The 19,559-nt window shown below is 41.6% G+C and overlaps 1 protein-coding gene across 5 annotated transcripts in view; it reads right to left on the reverse strand.

Moving 5' to 3' along the window:
* Positions 1-19,559, reverse strand: part of KIF16B (kinesin family member 16B) — a 291,470-nt gene that overhangs the window by 142,203 nt on the left and 129,708 nt on the right. For 4 of the 5 annotated variants that reach the window (XM_061208591.1, XM_061208590.1, XM_061208592.1 and 1 more), the window contains exons 13-15: positions 15,468-15,587; positions 14,273-14,324; positions 12,166-12,303 (exon numbers count right to left, since the gene is read on the reverse strand). In XM_061208591.1, coding sequence (XP_061064574.1) covers positions 12,166-12,303; positions 14,273-14,324; positions 15,468-15,587 — 310 coding nt within the window. The remainder of the gene's footprint in view (positions 1-12,165; positions 12,304-14,272; positions 14,325-15,467; positions 15,588-19,559) is intronic. The other variant, XM_061208593.1, reaches the window with a different exon arrangement.

The following is a 19,559-nucleotide window of genomic DNA, read 5'->3' on the forward strand; positions in this document are numbered from 1 at the left end:
GACTACCACTTTCTTAGGACAAATCATATCTTCAATAGGAAGATCAAAAATTCAGTTCCAGCCATCACTAATTTGACTAGGCATATTTTTCAAATGGACTTTAAAAGTTTAAGATAAAAAACCACTTAATAAAAATACCACACAGGAGATACATTTATTATTTACCTACCACGCCTCAATCCACAAGAGAATTAGGGACAATCATTGCTACATAAGCAGATGGCAATGGAATGATAAGAAATTTCTCTGAACTAAATAAATAAGCTAATAATTTTTGAGGGGTGACGGAAGGATAACCCCAACATTAAATATTAAATTCTAGGAGGTTCCCATGTTAAACAATACATGCTCTAAAAGTTCCTTTTCAGAATTTAGTTTGGACTCATTTTCTCACAAGAACATTACACATAACAGCTTCCAGGCAAATCCACAAGAGACTAACCCATAACATGGCAGAAGCAATGGTCACTGGAAACCACTTGACAGCCTTCTCAGCATCCAGTGGCCAAGACTGTGGGTGGTGTAAGTTCCAGAAGCTCCAGAGAAACACGGCTGGAGCAGGGAATGCACAGGGAGAAAATAGTCTGATGGCCGGACAACAGAGCCAGGTAGATCCAGCAGCTGATACATTTGTGGGCTATTTGTGATTCAAGCACTGTTTATGCTAAAGAATGTCCCCAAATTAACCCCAACTGTAACTTCCTCTCTAACTTCCTGTGAGTGATTCCACAAACACACCAGGCTGCTTTGGGGTATTTGGAAGAACAATGAACAAGACTCAGAAGTCCTGGATTCCAGACACTGAATTCTTTGGGCATCACTTTCCCATACGGTTTTAAATTAACATCCTCAAAGGTCCTTTGTGCTCGAAATAATCAAAACAGATTATTACAGAATATATATATATAAAAGAAAGGGTTTTTTCCTTTCCGTTTTTAAACAGTTAATGTATATAACTATGTTCAGAATTTTGTATACATGAATAAACACAGTTCAACAAGCACATAAATTAAAAGTCTTCAAAGTTTTACTGGAGGAAATAGACGAAAATTCAAATATGAGAAGAGGCATACTGAATAAACATAAGTTCCAAGATGGAAATATTTTTTTTAATGTAAACACATCAAATGAAATTAGAATCTAACTTCTCAAAGAATATTTTAGCACAACAAAATGATTCTAAAATTTCTTTGAAAAAAATTAATAGGCATGAAAAGCAAAAAAACACTCAGAGAAGAACAAAAATTAAAGCATATTATAACACAACAAGCATTAAAACTGTGTGATATAGGCACAAAAGTAGAAAGACAGAGTACTGGAACAAACTAGAAAGCCAAGAAACAAATACAGTACTTTGTGGGACTTTTTAATTTTTTTGGTAAAGTAAGTTTCTTCAAAAGGGAGGTGATGGAAAGGTTATGATAATGGTATACCAATGTGGGAGAAAATTAATTAAATCTATACTTTATATACCAGTGAACCCCAGATGTATTAAATATTTCAAAATGAATTCGAGTTCTACTCATGCATTAATGATGATATTGAAAACCAGTACAAGCCGCTTATAAAATCCTGTAGCAATAAACAGTCATCATCACAAGGTCACCTTCCTCTGACCTAACTGAGGGAGAGGCAGCCAGTACAGAGATCTCTGCTAGACAAGGAGACACGTCTCTCAACTCTCATCATGACCCCTGCAACATCCCTGCTGCCTGAGGAAACAGCAGCAGGCCCCCCACCTGAGGTGCTAAGAGAGGACAGACAGGTGGTCTGGCTGTGGTCCAGATCCAGTTATATAATTCACTTGTGGGGTCATCTGTCAACTGTCTACCCTCTAATTACACCTGTTGTTCACACAAAGGCCTGTGTGTTCCCAGGCAGGGACCGCCACTGAAGAGCCTTACATAGTGACCTCTTGTCTGCCAATCAATTATGGTGACTTTCTGAGCTCAGGGCAGAGACAGCGTCTCATCATGATCAGTACTGCTGCCTGGAAAGAATCAGATTCTCCATCCCTTATTGCCAGGGCCATTATCTTGGTTGCAAAAATGCAGGTATGTTGTTTTGGTAATGGTCACTGGGTGCTCACTGTGTCCTATTTTGGGCTGGTCACCTGCTACTGCTGACCTCTGACCTTTCTGGCCAGCTCCAGGGCACTACATGTCTCCTAAGCTCAACTAACCTTGAAACTGAAAAATACTAAGAGTGAAAAACTGATGGAGAGATCAATGCATGGATGGATGGGTTGATGGTTTGGAGATGGTACATGGGTGGGTGCTCCATCAGTTGCTTGTAGAATGTCTCTGATGGACGCTATGCACCTCCTATGAAAGCATGATCACCCTGGTCCATGCTACTGTCCTTCATTTCTGAGATAACTCCTTGCAACTGATTTCTGGTATGACTTCACTAACACCAATAAACCACATCCTTTCCAGTCCCCATCTGTCCAATCCCACGTCACAGCAGATACAACATTATAGTATGTAAGCATGAAAAACTGTAATTATGAAAACTATGTATAATATACCAAAAAGGGCTTAAGAGATCATGTCAACTTCTTTCTTTCCTTCCTTCTTGCATAGCTCAGTACAAAAGCCATTAGACAAGACTGGGCAAAGTAAGCATCAGGGTAGGAGTGGCAGGAAGTTTTGGCATGAGGTGAGGAAGGTGTCTGCGCTAGGAAAAGGGTGAAGGGAGACGTGGCCCAGCATGGGGCGTCACAGCCTGAGCAGGAAGAGGAGGGTCCCAAAATGAGGAGGGGGCAGAAGTGACAGGATAGTGGCTACATAACGGGAGTCAAGTTCATCATTGTCAGAAAAGGGGCTACAAATAAGAAAAGGGAGAAAACTAGAAAGAACTCTATGGTACTGGACTGGAATTAGAGGTATTGGTGTGAACTCCTGGTTAGCAATATAGACACTGAAATACAGATATTTTAATATACTAATATAAACAGATACAGAACTATAGTTGTAAATGTTGTATACACACACATTTTCCCTAACGTTGTTGACTGACAGGATCTGTGAGCAAGCAACACTTCAATAGCAATGAGCACACCTAGTGCCCAGATGTTGGTTTCTAAATCCCATTCACTAAAAGGAAGTAGGGCTCCTTGGAGAACTGGCTGATTCGAGAAAAGTAAAAGATGAGCCTGGAATACCTTGTTCTGTCAGAAAGTAAGGAATTAATCACACACAATATAGACAAACCAAAAGAACACAAAAACCCATTGGCCAAATCTGGGACAATTTGGGCATCAAAATAAGCAATCATAGAAATGGACCAAAACCTATAAAATAGCAAGACATGTGGCCCTGTTGATTCAGATAAATAAATGAATACATGGCAAGAAAAGAAAGCTCTTTCTTACAGTTAAAAAGCCAACTGGAACTTCCCTGGTGGTCCAGTGGTTGAGAATCCACCTTCCATACAGGAGATGCGGGTTCGATCCCTGGTCGGGGAACTAAGATCGCACATGCCGCGGGGCAACTAAGCCCGCACACTCTGGAGCCAGCACACCACAACTAGAGAGAAATCCGCGCTCTGCAACTAAGATCCCGCGTGCCGCAACTAAGACCTGATGCAGCCTAATAAATAAATAAATAAATATTTTTAAAAATAAATAAAAAGCCAACTAATAGGTGTAGAAGGAAGAAAATCACCACGTGGCAGCCACTGGAATAATAATTAAATAAGACCTCCCTCCCCGCAAAAAAACACCCAGTGGATTCTAAAACCAGTGGGTTAAGTATGGCAAAGAATAGGATATTTATGATCCTGAAGTACCTTCCCAATAGCCTTATTAATAAGAAAGGGTGACAAGATTAACTTGACAGTGAAAAAACCTAGCACACTGCTTCTTAATTAAATGATCAAAGTGAGCATCCTCAGTAATGGGACAAATAGAAACCATGTAATGAAACATGAGAAAAATGCAGCATCATTTCTCTGACATTCGTGTCAAAAAATGACATTATTCTAAACACGAGGAAGCATCAGATAAATTCTAAATTTCGTAGAAGAATGTAGAAGGACATTCCACAGCATATCTGACCTGCAGTTTTCAAAACTGCCAAAGTCATAAAAGTCAAGGAAAGACCAAGGGACATTTCCAGACTGAAGGAGACTAGGGAGATGCGGTAACCAAATACAACACAATGCTGGACTGAATAATGGACACTGTTGGGACAAACGGCCAAACCTGAAGAGGGACTGAAATCACGTGGTAGGAATACATCTATTACTTTCTTAATTTGGATGGTTGCACTGTAATTATGTAGGAGAATGCCACTGTTCAAAGGAAATAGACACTGAAGTATTCAGGGGTGCTGGAGCATCATGTTAGCAATTTACTCTCAAATATCCTGAAATGAAAAAGTTCTTGAAGGGCAGACAGGAGAAACAAGAAGAACCACAATCCTGCAGCCTGTGGAACGAAAACCACATTCACAGAAAGATAAACAGAATGAAAAGACAGAGGACTATGTACCAGATGAAGGAACAAGATAAAATCCCAGAGAAACAACTAAATAAAGTGGAGGTAGGCAAACTTCCAGAAAAAGAATTCAGGATAATGATAGTGAAGATGATCCAGGACCTCGGAAAAAGAATGGAGGCAAAGATCGAGAAGATGCAAAAAATGTTTAACAAAGACATAGAAGAATTAAAGAACAAACACGTAGAAGAATTAAAGAACAAACAAACAGACATGAACAATACAAAAACTGAAATGAAAACTACACTAGAAGGAATCAATAGCAGAATAACTGAGGCAGAAGAACGGATAAATGACCTGGAAGAGAGAATGGTGGAATTCACTGCTGCGGAACAGAAAAAAGCAAAAAGAATGAAAAGAAATGAAGACAGCCTAAGAGACCTCTGAGACAACCTTAAACGCAACAACATTCGCATTATAGGGGTCCCAGAAGGAGAAGAGAGAGAGAAAGGACCCGAGAAAATATTTCAAGAGATTATAGTCGAAAACTTCCTTAACATGGGAAAGGAAATAGCCACCCAAGTCCAAGAAGCGCAGAGAGTCCCAGGTAGGTTAAACCCAAGGAGAAACAGGCCGAGACACAGTCATCAAATTCACAAAAATTAAAGACAAAGAAAAATTATTGAAAGCAACAAAGGAAAAACGACAAATCAGATAGAAGGGAACTCCCATAAGATTAACAGCTGATTTCTCAGCAGAAACTCTACAAGCCAGAAGGGAGTGGCACAATATATTTAAAGTGAGGAAAGGGAAGAACCTACAACCAAGATTACTCTACCTGGCAAGGATCTCATTCAGATTCCATGGAGAAATCAAAAGCTTTACAGACAAGCAAAAGTTAAGAGAATTCAGCACCACCAAACCAGTTCTACAACAAATGTTTGAGGAACGTCTCTAAGTGGGAAACACAAGAAAAGAAAAGGACCTACAAAAACAAACCCAAAACAATAAAGAAAATGGTAATATGAATGTACATATCTATAATCACCTTAAATGTGAATGGATTAAATGCTCCAACTAAAAGACACATGCTCACTGAATGGATACAAAAACAAGACCCATCTATATGCTGTCTACAAGAGACCCACTTCAGACCTGGAGACACATACAGACTGAAAGTGAGGGGATGGAAAAAGATCTTCCATGCAAATGGAAATCAAAAGAAAGCTGGAGTAGCAATTCTCATATCAGACAAAATAGACTTTAAAATAAAGAACGTTACAATAGACAAGGAAGGACACTACATAATGATCAAGGGATCATTCCAAGAAGAAGACATAACAATTATAAATATATATGCACTCAACAAAGGAGCACCTCAATACATAAGGCAAATGCTAACAGCTATAAAAGAGGAAATTGACAGTAACACACTAATAGTGGGGGACTTTAACACCTCACTTACACCAATGGACAGATCATCCAGACAGAAAATTAATACGAAAACGCAAGCTTTAAATGACACAGTAGACCAGATAGATTTAATTGATATTTATAGGACATTCCATTCAAAAACAGCAGATTACACTTTCTTCTCAAATGCACACGAAACATTCTCCAGGAAAGATCACAGCTTGGGTCACAAATCAAGCCTCGGTAAATTTAAGAAAATTGAAATCATATCAACCGTCTTTTCTGACCACAACAATATGAGTTTAGAAATCAATTACAGGGAAAAAACCGTAAAAAACACAAACACATGGAGGCTAAACAATACATTACTAAACAACCAGGAGATCACTGAAGAAATCAAAGAGGAAATCAAAAAATACCTAGAGACAAATGACAATGAAAACACGACGATCCAAAACCTATGGGACACATGAGAAGCAGTTTTAAGAGGGAAGTGTATAGCAATACAATCCTACCCCAAGAAACAAGAAAAATCTCAAATAAACAACTAAACTTACACCTAAAGGAACTAGAGAAAGAACAAACAAAACCCCAAATTAGTAGAAGGAAAGAAATCATGAAGATCAGAGCAGAAATAAATGAAACAAAACCAAAGAAAACAACAGCAAAGATCAATAAAACTAAAAGCTGGTTCTTTGAGAAGATCAACAAAATCGATAAACCTTTAGCCAGACTCATCAAGAAAAAGAGGGAGAGGACTCAAATCAATAAAAGTAGAAATGAGAAAGGAGAAGTTACAACAGACACTGCAGAAATACAAAGCATCATAAGAGACTACTGCAAGCAACTCTCTTCCAATAAAATGGACAACCTGGAAGAAATGGACAGATTCTTAGGAAGGTACAACCTTCCAAGACTGAACCAGGAAGAAATAGAAAATATGAACAGACCAATCACAAGTAATGAAATTCAAACTGTGATTAAACATCTTCCAACAAACAAAAGTCCAGGACCAGATGTCTTCACAGGTGCATTCTATCAAACAATTAGAGAAGAGCTAACATCCATCCTTCTCAAACTCTTCCAAAAATTGCAGAGCAAGGAACACTCCCAAACATATTCTACAAGGCAGGCCAACATCACCCTGATACCACAACCAGACAAAGATACTGCAAAGAAACAAAATAACAGACCAATATCACTGATGAATACCGATGCAAAAATCCTCAACAAAATACTAGCAAACAGAATACAACAACACATTAAAAGGATCATGCACCATGGTCATGTGGTATTTATCCCAGCAATGCAAGGATTCTTCAACATATGCAAATCAATCAACGGAATACACCATATTAACAAATTGAAGAATAAGAGACATATGATCATCTCAATAGATGCAGAAAAAGCTTTTGACAAAATTCAACACCCATTTATGATAAAAACTCTCCAGAAAGTGGGTATAGAGGGAACCTACCTCAACACAATAAAGGCCATATATGACAAACCTACAGCAAACATCATTCTCAATGGTGAAAAACTGAAAGCATTTCCTCTAAGATCAGGAACAAGACAAGGATGTCCACTCTCGCCACTCTTATTCAACATAGTTTTGGAAGTCCTAGCCACGGCAATCAGAGAAGAAAAAGAAATAAAAGGAATCCAAATTGGAAAAGAAGAAGTAAAACTGTCACTGTTTGCAGATGACATGATACTATACATAGAGAATCCTAAAGATGTCACCAGAAAACTACTAGAGCTAATCAATGATTTGGTAAAGTTGCAGGATACAAAATTAATGCACAGAAATCTCTTGCATTCCTATACACTAACAACGAAAGATTAGAAAGAGAAATTAGGGGAAAATCCCATTCACCACTGCAACAAAAAGAATAAAATACCTAGGAATAAACCTACCTAAGGAGGTAAAAGACCGGTACTCAGAAAACTATAAGACACTGATGAAAGAAATCAAAGATGACACAAACAGATGGAGAGATATACCATGTTCTTGGATTGGAAGAATCAATATTGTGAAAATGACTATACTACCCAAAGCAATCTACAGATTCAATGCAATCTCTATCAAATTACCAATGGCATTTTTTACGGAACTAGAACAAAAAGTCTTAAAATTTGTATGGAAAAACAAAAGACCCCGAATAGCCAAAGCAATCTTGAGGGAAAAAAAACGGAGCTGGAGGAATCAGACTCCCTGACATCAGACTATACTACAAAGCTACAGTAATCAAGACAATATGGTACTGGCACAAAAATAGAAATATAGATCAATGGAACAGGAGAGAAAGCCCGGAGATAAGCCCACGCACATATGGTCAACTAATCTATGACAAAGGATGCAAGGATATACAATGGAGAAAAGACAGCCTCTTCAAATAGTGGCGCTGGGAAAACTGGACAGCTACATGGAAACGAATGAAATTAGAACACTCCCTAACACCACACACAAAAATAAACTCAAAATGGATTAAAGACCTAAATGTAAGACTGGACACCATAAAACTCTAAGAGGAAAACATAGGAAGAACACTCTTTGACATAAATCGCAGCAAGACCTTTTTTGACGCACCTCCTAGAGGAATGGAAATAAAAACAAAAATAAACAAATGGGACCTAATGAAACTTAAAAGCTTTTGCACAGCAAAGGAAACTATAAACAAGATGAAAAGGCAACCCTCAGAATAGGAGAAAATATTTGCAAACAAATCAATGGACAAAGGATTCATCTCCAAAATATATAAACAGCTCATAAAGCTCAATATTAAAAAAACAAAGAACCAAATCAAAAAATGGGCAGAAGACCTAAATAGACATTTCTCCAAAGAAGACATACAGATGGCCAAGAGGCACATGAAAAGCTGCTCAACATCACTAATCGTTAGACAAATGCAAACCAAAACTACAATGAGGTATCACCTCACACCAGTCAGAATGGCCATCATCAAAAAATCTACAAGCAATAAATGCTGGAGAGGGTGCAGAGAAAAGGGAACCCTCTTGCACTGTTGGTGGGAATGTAAACTGATACAGCCACTATGGAGAACAGTATGGAGGTTCCTTAAAAAACTAAAAATAGAACTACCATACGACCCAGTAATCCCACGACTGGGCATATACCTTGAGAAAATCATAATTCAAAAAGAGTCATGTACCACAATGTGTATTGCAGCACTATTTACAATAGCCAGGACATGGAAGCAACTTAAGTGTCCATCGACAGATGAATGGATAAAGAATATGTGGCACATATATACAATGGAATATTACTCAGCCATAAAATGAAATGAAACTGAGTTATTTGTAGTGAGGTGGATGGACCTAGAGTCTGTCATACAGAGTGAAGTAAGTCAGAAAGAGAAAAACAAATACCACATGCTAACACATATATATGGAATCTAAAAAAAAAAAGAAAATGGTTCTGAAGAACCTAGGGGCAGGACAGGAATAAAGATGAAGACGTAGACAATGGACTTGAGGACACGGGGAGAGGGAAGTGTAAGCTGGGACGAAGTGAGACAGTGGCACTGACATATATACACTACCAAATGTAAAATAGATAGCTAGTAGGAAGCAGCTGCATAGCACAGGGAGATCAGCTTGGTGCTTTGTGACCACCTAGAGGTGTGGGATAGGGAGGGTGGGAGGGAGACACAAGACGGAGGGGATATGGGGATATATGTGTACATATAGCTGATTCACTTTGTTATACAGCAGAAACTACCAAAACATTGTAAAGCAATTATACTCCAATAAAGATGTTTTTAAAAAATCACTAATTATTAGAGAAATGCAAATCAAAACCACAATGAGGTATCACCTCACATCAGTTAGAATGGGCATCATCAGAATATCTACAAACAACAAATGCTAGAGAGGGTGTAGAGAAAAGGGAACCCTCTTGCACTGTTGGTGGGAATGTAAATTGATACAGCCACTATGGAGAACAGTATGGAGGTTCCTTAAAAAACTAAAAATAGAATTACCATATGACCCAGCAATCCCACTATTGGGCATATACCTTGAGAAAACCATAATTCAAAAAGACACCTGCATCCCAATGTTCATTGCAGCACTATTTACAATAGCCAGGTCATGGAAGCAACCTAAATGTCCATCGACAGATGAATGGATAAAGAAGATGTGGTGCATGTATGCAATGGAATATTGCTCAGCCATAAAAAGGAACAAAATTGGGTCATTTGTAGACACGTGGATGGACCTAGAATCTGTCATACAAAGTGAAGTAAGTCAGAAAGAGAAAAACAAATACCATATGCTAACACATATATATGGAATCTACAAAAAAAAAAAAATGGTCATGAAGAACCTAGGGGCAAGATGGGAATTAAGACATAGACCTACTAGAGAATGGACTTGAGGATATGGGGAGGGGGAATGGTAAGCTGGGATAAAGTGAGAGAGTGGCATGGACATATATACACTACCAAACGTAAAATAGATAGCTAGTGGGAAGCAGCCGCGTAGCACAGGGAGATCAGCTCAATGCTTTGTGACGACCTAGAGGGGTGGGACAGGGAGGGTGGGAGGGAGACACAAGAGGCAGGGGATATGGGGATATATGTATGCATATAGCTGATTCACTTTGTTTGTTGTACAGCAGAAACTAACACAACAATGTAAAGCAATTATACTCCAATAAAGATATTTAAAAAAAGAAAAATAAAAAAGCACATGCACCCCAATGTTCATTGCAGCACTATTTACAATAGCCAGGTCATGGAAGCAACCTAAATGCCCATCGACAGACGGATGGATAAAGAAGATGTGTTACATATATACAATGGAATATTACTCAGCCATAAAAAGGAACAAAATTGGGTCATTTGTAGACACGTGGATGGACCCAGAGACTGTCATACAGAGTGAAGTAAGTCAGAAAGAGAAAAACAAATATCATATATTAACGCATATATGTGGAATCTACAAAAATGGTACAGATGAACCGGTTTGCAAGGGAGAAATAGGGACACAGATGTAGAGAACAAACATATGGACACCAATGGGGGAAAGCAGGGGGGAGGGTGGTGGTGGTGGGATGAACAGGGAGATTGGGATTGACAATATACATACAAATATGTATAAAATAGATGACTAATAAGAACCTGCTGTATAAAAAAAAGAAAAAAAAAAAAGAAAAAGTTCTTGGGCTTCCCATGGCTCAGTGGTTAAGAATCTGCCTGCCAATGCAGGGGACGTGGGTTCGAGCCCTGGTCCAGGTAGATCCCACATGCCACGGAGCAACTAAGCCCGTGCCCCACAACTACTGAACCCACGCTGTAGAACCCACAAGCCACAACTACTGAGCCTGCGTGCCACAACTACTGAAGCCCACGCACTCTAGGGCCCGTGGTCCACAACAAGAGAAGCCATCGCAATGAGAAGCCCGGGCACCGCGACGAAGAGTAGAGAAAGCCCACGCCGGCAGCAACAAAGACCCAACACAGCCATAAATAAATAAATGAATAAATGAATGAATGAATGAATTTTTTTAAGTTCTTGCAAATATTCCATAATACTGAAATTATTTCAAAAGAAAAAAAGATATGACACCAGATCCTGTATGTATAACTATTCATAAAAAGAATGTAAATAAGGTAATAAAATTATTAAAAGAAGCCACTGTGTTAAGGTTTTGCATCTGAAGAGCACATTTTGAACTTCACAAATTCCTTTAAAGTCTTATTTCCATAACAGCAGTAACTTTTAAGTCAATATATAGATGTTTAATTCAACAAGACAACGGGCATTTTATAAAGAAGTTCTCCAGGGCTTCCCTGGTGGCGCAGTGGTTAAGAATCCGCCTGCCAATGCAAGGGACACGGGTTTGAGCCCTGGTCCAGGAAGATCCCACATGCCACAGAGCAACTAAGCCCATGCGCCACAACTACTGAGCCTGCGCTCTAGAGACCGCGTGCCACAACTACTGAAGCCCGTGCACCTAGAGCCCGTGCTCCGCAACAAGAGAAGCCACCGCAATGAGAAGCCCACACACTGCAATGAAGAGTAGCCCCCGCTCGCCACAACTAGAGAGAAGCCCACGCAGCAACAAAGACCCAACGCAGCCAAAAATAAAAAATAAATTAATTAATTAAAAAAAAGAAAAAGAAGTTCTCCAGCAAAAGAGAAAACAGCCTAATGAAGCAAACAGTCTTCACCCTTTTTACACCTAAAGTGTAATTAATTCTAAGATGCACGTGTTCCCCCATTACCTAACCAACCTGTTTTCTAGAAACGACACACACAAAGAACTCAGAACCAAAAGCCAATACCTTGATTGAGGTGCGTGGCCTCCATGATCTGAACACCGTTCACAGAGCACTGGGACCCACTCAGGGGAATCAGTGTCACCGTCCCCCCGACATTTTCAAAGATGCAGTGCTCACTCTCCAAGTCGAGGCCGTGAAGAACTAAGATGGGAAAACAGAGGAAGAAAAGATTTCCTTTGGTATCTAGTGCAATGATTCCCAACCTTCATTTATTTTCTCATATTGAATATTCTTTCTTTTCCATACAAAACTGAGAGGTGAACATTTATGTTTAGTGAGAAAACTGAACTTCAGGAGTTCCTGGCATCAACTGACAGAACCATCCCTTGATTGTTACTCGGTGGGTCTGGACATCCCCTGTATAAGGGAGTAAGTTCTGGCACGTTCATTTATTTCATCTTCGGGGAGAAAACAGTTGAGTAACTTGTCTTAACTGAATACCACTGAGTCACTCCTGCTTCAGTCTAAATAACTTTCCTCCTCCAGTTACCCAAAGGTCACAATAAAATGGAAGAGAAGAAAAGGGCCCCATGGTTCAAGGATTTACTGTGACCTCCACGCTTACCGCCACTGCGTTCCAGGAGCACAAACCAAAGGTAAAAGGTGAACACGGCATGGCATGGATCTTGGGAGGCCCGAGGAAGTCTCCAGAAGTCCTGAGATGACCCAGCCACAGCCTGTGCCGATTCTGAGAGAACCTGACCTCCACAGATCTCTCAGAGCATGTGGCTGCTAAGGGCTACCGACTCCCATCCGACCACCCTGAGCTGTTCGTGTGTGATGAGTGGCCAGGCATGGACATGAATGCTAGTCACACAAACCTACATGATTTCAGGCACAGTTCTTGACCAGCTTCTCAGAAGCACAAGCCAAACGGCTCCCACTCCTCTCCACAGAACTGCACTACTGAACTTTTCTGTTCACAGAAAACATGTGTTCTTAGCCCTTACCACATTTATAACAAACCCAAAGGTCACACATATTGATAATTTAATGTTGAGAGGAAGAGGCCTGACACCTAGTTCCACCCAAAAACAGCTGAATCCAAGGATTCAATTCCAGGAACTGGTTTCCAGCTCTCCCAGATTCACGATAAATAGTAAATACACATAGGAAATGGGAGCTTTGGCTTGATTAATAGCTTACACTTGGCATGAAAGCAAGCTCATCGCCAGCAATTCTAAAACCAGCTGAGAAGATATAATTCTTCCCCTGCCAATCCCCACCTTGCCACACACACACGCACACACGCACACACGCACACACGCACACGCACTCTACCACCGCCACATGCATTCCCTAAGTTATGCTACAATATAAAGCCTGGCAAGACCTCACCTGGGTACCTCACAAAGACTTTGGGGAAAGCCAGAAGTCTGTGTGTGTGGATGCTGTGTACGTGTGTATCCTACTTTCTGTCCTCATCTTTGCACAGGTAAGTGTCGACTGGGAAGGATTTCCCATCAAAGGGTCTTATATCTTTTATCTGTACCTGTTAGCATATTTCCACTGTGACAAGAGTAAAGTGATTTAACTAACAGCACACTTGAAAGGCGTGACCTTTCAAGGATAGAAGGCATGCATGGTGGGGGAAAGGATTCACAGTTCCATTTTATTCACTAAACTAACTGTTCTGTGTTAGTCATTTGAGCTGAGTTCAAAATTACAGAAATACACATTCTGATCAATATTGTATTTGAAACATTTTCTTTTTTATAATTACTTCAATGTCAGTCATTCAAAAGAAATTCATTAAATGATTTTTAAAAAATCATTGGAGGACTTCCCTGGTGGCGCAGTGGTTAAGACTCTGCCCGCCAACGCAGGGGACATGGGTAAGAGCCCTGGGCCAGGAAGATCCCACATGCCACGGAGCAACTAAGCCCATGCACCACAATTACTGAGGCTGCGCTCTAGAGCCCGTGAGCCACAACTACTGAGCCCACGTGCCACAACTACTGAAGCCCGTTCAACTACAGCCCGCGCACCACAACAAAGAGTAGCCCCCACTCACCGCAACTAGAGAAAGCCCGCACACAGCAACGAAGACCCAACACAGCCAAAAAAAAAAAATAATCATTGCAAAGAGGAAATGGATAAAGATCCTCACCAATATCTTGTTCTGTTGAAGCATCTTCTCTACCAACATATGTCTGACCTTCCTAGGGAGAAAAGTCAAGCAAAATTTATTAATAGAACATGAGGAATGATCTGTTTCTCCCTCTTCCATTGAAGCCCAAGCAACCTGGTGACGGATGGGCGAGCTCTGTCCCGGGCAGGCCACAGCCTCAGTGCAACTGGAGTTCACTGAGGCTCTGTAACAACAGCCCGTGGTGTCCGAAAAAGGACAGGACTCCTGAGGCTCAGGGCTCGACAAGGGTTGGGCTCCTGTTTTGCCATCAATAACCTGCCTGTGACAGCAATCTCACTGATGTTCCCAATTCTTTCTGGCAAGTCTCTCCTCTAGCGGCCAGGGGTTTCTTTGTATCTAAATATATGGCTTAGGATATATCTAAAGGAATTGAAAGCAAGCATTCAAACAGATACTTGTGTGCTGATGTGTATAGCAGCATTATTCATAATAGCCAAAAAGTGGAAACAACCCAAATATTTATCCATGGACAAATAAAATGTGGTACATACACTGGACTATTATACAACCATAAAAAGGAATGAAGTACTGATACATGTTACAACATGGATAAACATTATGCTAAGTGAAATAAACCAGATACAAAAGGAAAAATATATATATATATATGGTTTAGGGGAGCCCTCAAAGCACAAGCGTAATACCATTCTCATTTGAAGCCATGGATCAGACAGAAGATACTAAAGTCAAGGTTACAGAGGCCACCACTGATACTGATGTGGAAATTCTGCTCTCCTGACAGGGATACCCTGCTCGGGACCAGGCCCAATGATGTAGGCAAGAGACACAACTTTATAATTAACACAAGGGACCAGGAAACTGTACATACAACAAATCCCAGTTCGGGTGCTGGTAACTTTTCTTCCTCAGTCTGTCTGCCTTTTTGTTCCTTACCTCCCTCTTGCTGAGTCTACAAATTAGAAGGCAAAGTGAATGGATCTTCATTTAGCTTTAGGACTACATAACACAGAAATTTCTAATACCACAGAATCCCAATGAACTGCTGAGAATCCCCAAAGGACTCAAGGATTTGTTGTATATTCTTCAGGGTCGTGGCTGCGTTCATGGACACGGAGTATGACACTAAACCTTACCAGTGTCCGCAGGGAAAGCTGAAACCAAAACGAGAATGTTCCAGGAAAGTAGTTTCTACCTTCAAGTGATATAAGATGATTCCAGTGCTCAGAAGGTCGTCATCGATGCCAATTAAATGGGGCAGCTCGGAATCCAAAACAACCCCAATCCCTTCTTTCCTCAGGGCCAGAGTTTGTTCCTGAAATCAGGAGGGAAAGAAAAGGAAAAGGTTACTTTGAGGAAAGAAAACTTCGTATTAGGTTCTCTTTAGAGTGTGAAAATGAACAATGTTTTATTTCTCACCAAGAAAACTGCAAGAAAAATGGATTGTAAGCTTCATATTGAAATCCTGGCATATGGTGGGCAAAATGAGCTTGGAACATACAAAAAGCTCATAAAATGAAATAAATTTATTGCCTGATACAGATTCATACATATACATATATATATGTATATATATGAATACACACATGCACACACATATATATATGAAGCTAAGTTCAAACCCTGCCTTCTTTAGGAAAGGTTCTAGGACCACTAGACCAGAAAGCAATCTTTCTCCCTCTTCAGAACCTTTATTTCACTTAATACCTAGAAGTCTCCTGACTTGTTGGTTCTTCTTTCCAGTTACTAGGGTCAAAGTGCACATGGCCCTGAAAGCAACCCTCTCCTGTGCATTCGCTACCGTGCACCAGAGATACCTGACCCGCTGTGCCCTGCATCACCTTCCATCCACTGATCATTCCCACCTACACACAAATCTGCTACAGAGCTCCCATCAACCACCACCACCACCACCTCCCTTGGCCCTGCATCTCCCTCCAGCTACCACCAATTTCTCTGTGCCCCTTTAGAGAAAACCACCTCCAAAGAGTTCCCTACTTGTGGTCCTCTAGTTTCCCCCCTCCGGCTCTCTCTTGAACCCACTTCCATGGAGTCTTTCATCCCAGGGACTCTAGTGTCTACAGTCACTCCCTTGATGATCTCATCCTGACTCCTGACTTTACCTGCAATCTACACAGTTGTCCCTGGGTATCCACGGGGGATTGGTTCCAGGACCCCTGCGGATACCAAAATCCAAGGATGCTCAAGTCCCTTATATAAAAGGACATAATTTGCATATATCTTACGCACATCCTCCCCTATATTTTCAATCATCTCTAGATTACTTATAATACCTAATACAACATAAATGCTATGTAAACAGTTGCAAACATAGTGAAAATGCTATGTAAATATTTGCTGGAGCATGGCAAATTCAAGTTTTGCTTTTGAGAACTATCTGAAATTTTTTTTCTCTGAATATTTGTGATCGGTGGTCTGTTGAATCTGTGGATGTGGAACCCACAGATACGGAGGGCTTGACTGCATGCCGACAACTCTCAAATCTAAATCTCCAGGCAGACCTCTCCCTTAAAACTCCATCCTTGTGTATATAAACCTGCCTACCTCGGTATACCTGTGGGGCTACCAAGCAGGCAGCTCAAACTTAACACCCTGAAAGACCAGCCCTGATGCGCCCTGCCTCCCAAACCTGCACACTAGCCCTTCTCGGTAAACACCAATCTTCCTTACAGTTGCTTGGACCAAAAATCAGGCTGTCCTTTGCTCCTTTCTCTAAACCCTACAGCACTCGGTGTTGACTCCACCTTCAAAATATGCCCCCAATCTGACGACAAAGCACTGCACCACATTGCTGCCTGGCCCCAAGCATCACCACCCTCACCGGGATGGCCTCAGTAATCCTGGCCACACCCACTCGTGCCCCAGCCAGAGTCCACGCTCTCCCCGGCAGCCAGACAGACGGCAGGGCAGGCCGCTCCTTTTCTCGGGTCAATTACACGGCCTCCTCTTCTCTGAGTAAAACCCAAAGTCTCCGCAAGGGTCTACAAAGCTCCAAGTGACCTCACCCCTTGCTGACCTCCTGCCGCTTGCCCCCCGCTCACTCCTCTCCCAGAAGCCCGGCTCCTTGCTGTTCCTCAAACTTGCCAGCCGGCCCTCACCTCAGGGCTTTGGTCATTGTTGTTTCCTCTGTTCCTGTCTACTCCTTCTCTTCCCCTAGAGCGGGACTTCCCAACCTTGGCACCACTGACATTTTGGAGCAGATGATTCTCCATTGTGGGGGGCTGCCCTGGGCACTGGAGGATATTTAGAGCATCCCTGGCCTCTACCCACCAGATGCCAGTAACACACATCCCTCCTCTGAGGTTGTGACAACCAAAGATGCCTCCAGACACCGACAAGTGTCCCCTGGGGAACAAAATGTGCCCCAGTTGAGAACTGCCTTCAATTCACACATAACTCAGCCCTCATTTCCTCTGCTCAGAAGCCACCCTCCCCATCGCCCCATACAAGACAGCAGTCACCAACCTCTCTTGTCCTGATTTGTTTCTCTCTTAGCAATTATCACTCTATGATATGTTATATACAAGTTTATCACTTGTCTCCTGACTAGAATGTAACCCAATGCCTTATTTCGTGCCTGACACAGAGGAGCTCCTCAATTAATATCTGTCAAGTGAATGAATGAGTGGGTAGATACTCAGAGTTCAGAGAAACGCAGGAAGGAAGGTCAAGAGCAACCTCGCAAGGAAGAGACGGAGAGGCCCTTCACCATCAGGCCCATCTGCCCTAAGACAAAAAAACCCTCAAAATCCAGGCTTTGAGGCAATTCCCAGGTGGAAAGCAGACAAACCCCGGAAGAGAGAAGGTGAAAACTCCAGCCTTGAGGTCGGGCTGTGCTGAGTTGAGACGGGGGCCCATCCAAGAACAGGACACTGTGCTGTGTGACCACAGGCTGATGGAAGCAGCAGAGGAGAGAGCCCCGTGCTGCTAACGGGGGCTCCGGGTCACGGATGCTCCGAGCGAGCCTCTCCCTTACCCACTCCTGCGATGGGACACGCTGAGCACAGCACAGCTCTGGACTCCAAAGCCCAGAGCTGCCCGAAACAAAACCGGAACTCCTCACGTTCCTGGATCAAATAAATGGATTCTGTACCATTTAAATATTAAAACAGTCTACGAAGCCTGCCATTCTCTCGCTGAAGAATTCAGAACCTCACAACCTTGCAGACAAGGGGCCCCTGGGAGGTTCTGGGAAAGGGCCAGGGGGAGAGAGAAGTCCCCAGCCTTCACCTCTGCAGACACTGGGGTCTCCACCGCACACACGCGGAGTTGGAGTCGGGCCAGAGGGCAATGGAGCGGAGTAAGAAAAAAAGATGGTTTAGAAAATAAATAAATAAAAATCACCACTTGAGGGAAAGCAATTTAATTTAACAACCATTAAATAGATACGCAGAGAAAATGACCAATGCATAACTTAAATTCAAGAAAAGGAAATGAAGCGTATCACAGTTCTTCAATTACTTCTCTTATCAGACGGGCTTCCTCTCCGGGGGCCAGAACCTCAGGCTTGGAGGCCGGGGACTTCGTTCATCCTGATATGCTACACCAAGGCCCTTGGCAAATCCTGGCTAAAATGAGCCCTCTAAATAAACCAACCCCGACTCCTGCCTCTCCGATATTGGTAGAATTCGTGCTTTTCCTCTTGCCCACAGAGCTCAAACTGAAGTGGAAAGTCTGTGATTTTTCTTTTTAAAGCTATATATTACACTAGAGAATTTAATCATACAGCCCCATCTCATGAAACAAGGCCTGCTAGCTCTGAACTGTGACAGCACTGCACACACGGTAGGTGGCGCCTGGCCATGGATTGCTCCAGGCTTCCAGGTCCATGTGAAAAGGAGAGGGACTGTTCTCCTAAGTCCAGAGACATATGTATTTTCTTTCTGCATAAAAGTGGACAATATCCCAAAAGGGGGCGGGGGGAGGCAGTATTTTAAACTCTAATAGCTCCCACTCAAACTAGAGAAACTGTTTTGGACTACATCGCAGTTTAGTTTGATATTCTTTTTTTTTTTTTTAACCCATTGGAAAGCACTTTTTCTTCCTTCCTTAAAATAAGTCTCATAGACTTAGAAAATCATTTGAAATTCATAACTTCAGAGCCATTAGGTCAAAAGCATTACTTGTTTCCACCCATCCCCAACACACACACACACACACACACACACTTCCATACATAGAATGCGTAAAACCTGAATTAAGAGAAAGTCTCTCAGGATTGGGAATGGGGGCATATGAATTTATGATTAATGCTGCCCTAAAGCTC

Source organism: Eubalaena glacialis, chromosome 13 (genome assembly GCF_028564815.1).
Source record: "Eubalaena glacialis isolate mEubGla1 chromosome 13, mEubGla1.1.hap2.+ XY, whole genome shotgun sequence".
Lineage (NCBI taxonomy): Eukaryota > Metazoa > Chordata > Mammalia > Artiodactyla > Balaenidae > Eubalaena > Eubalaena glacialis.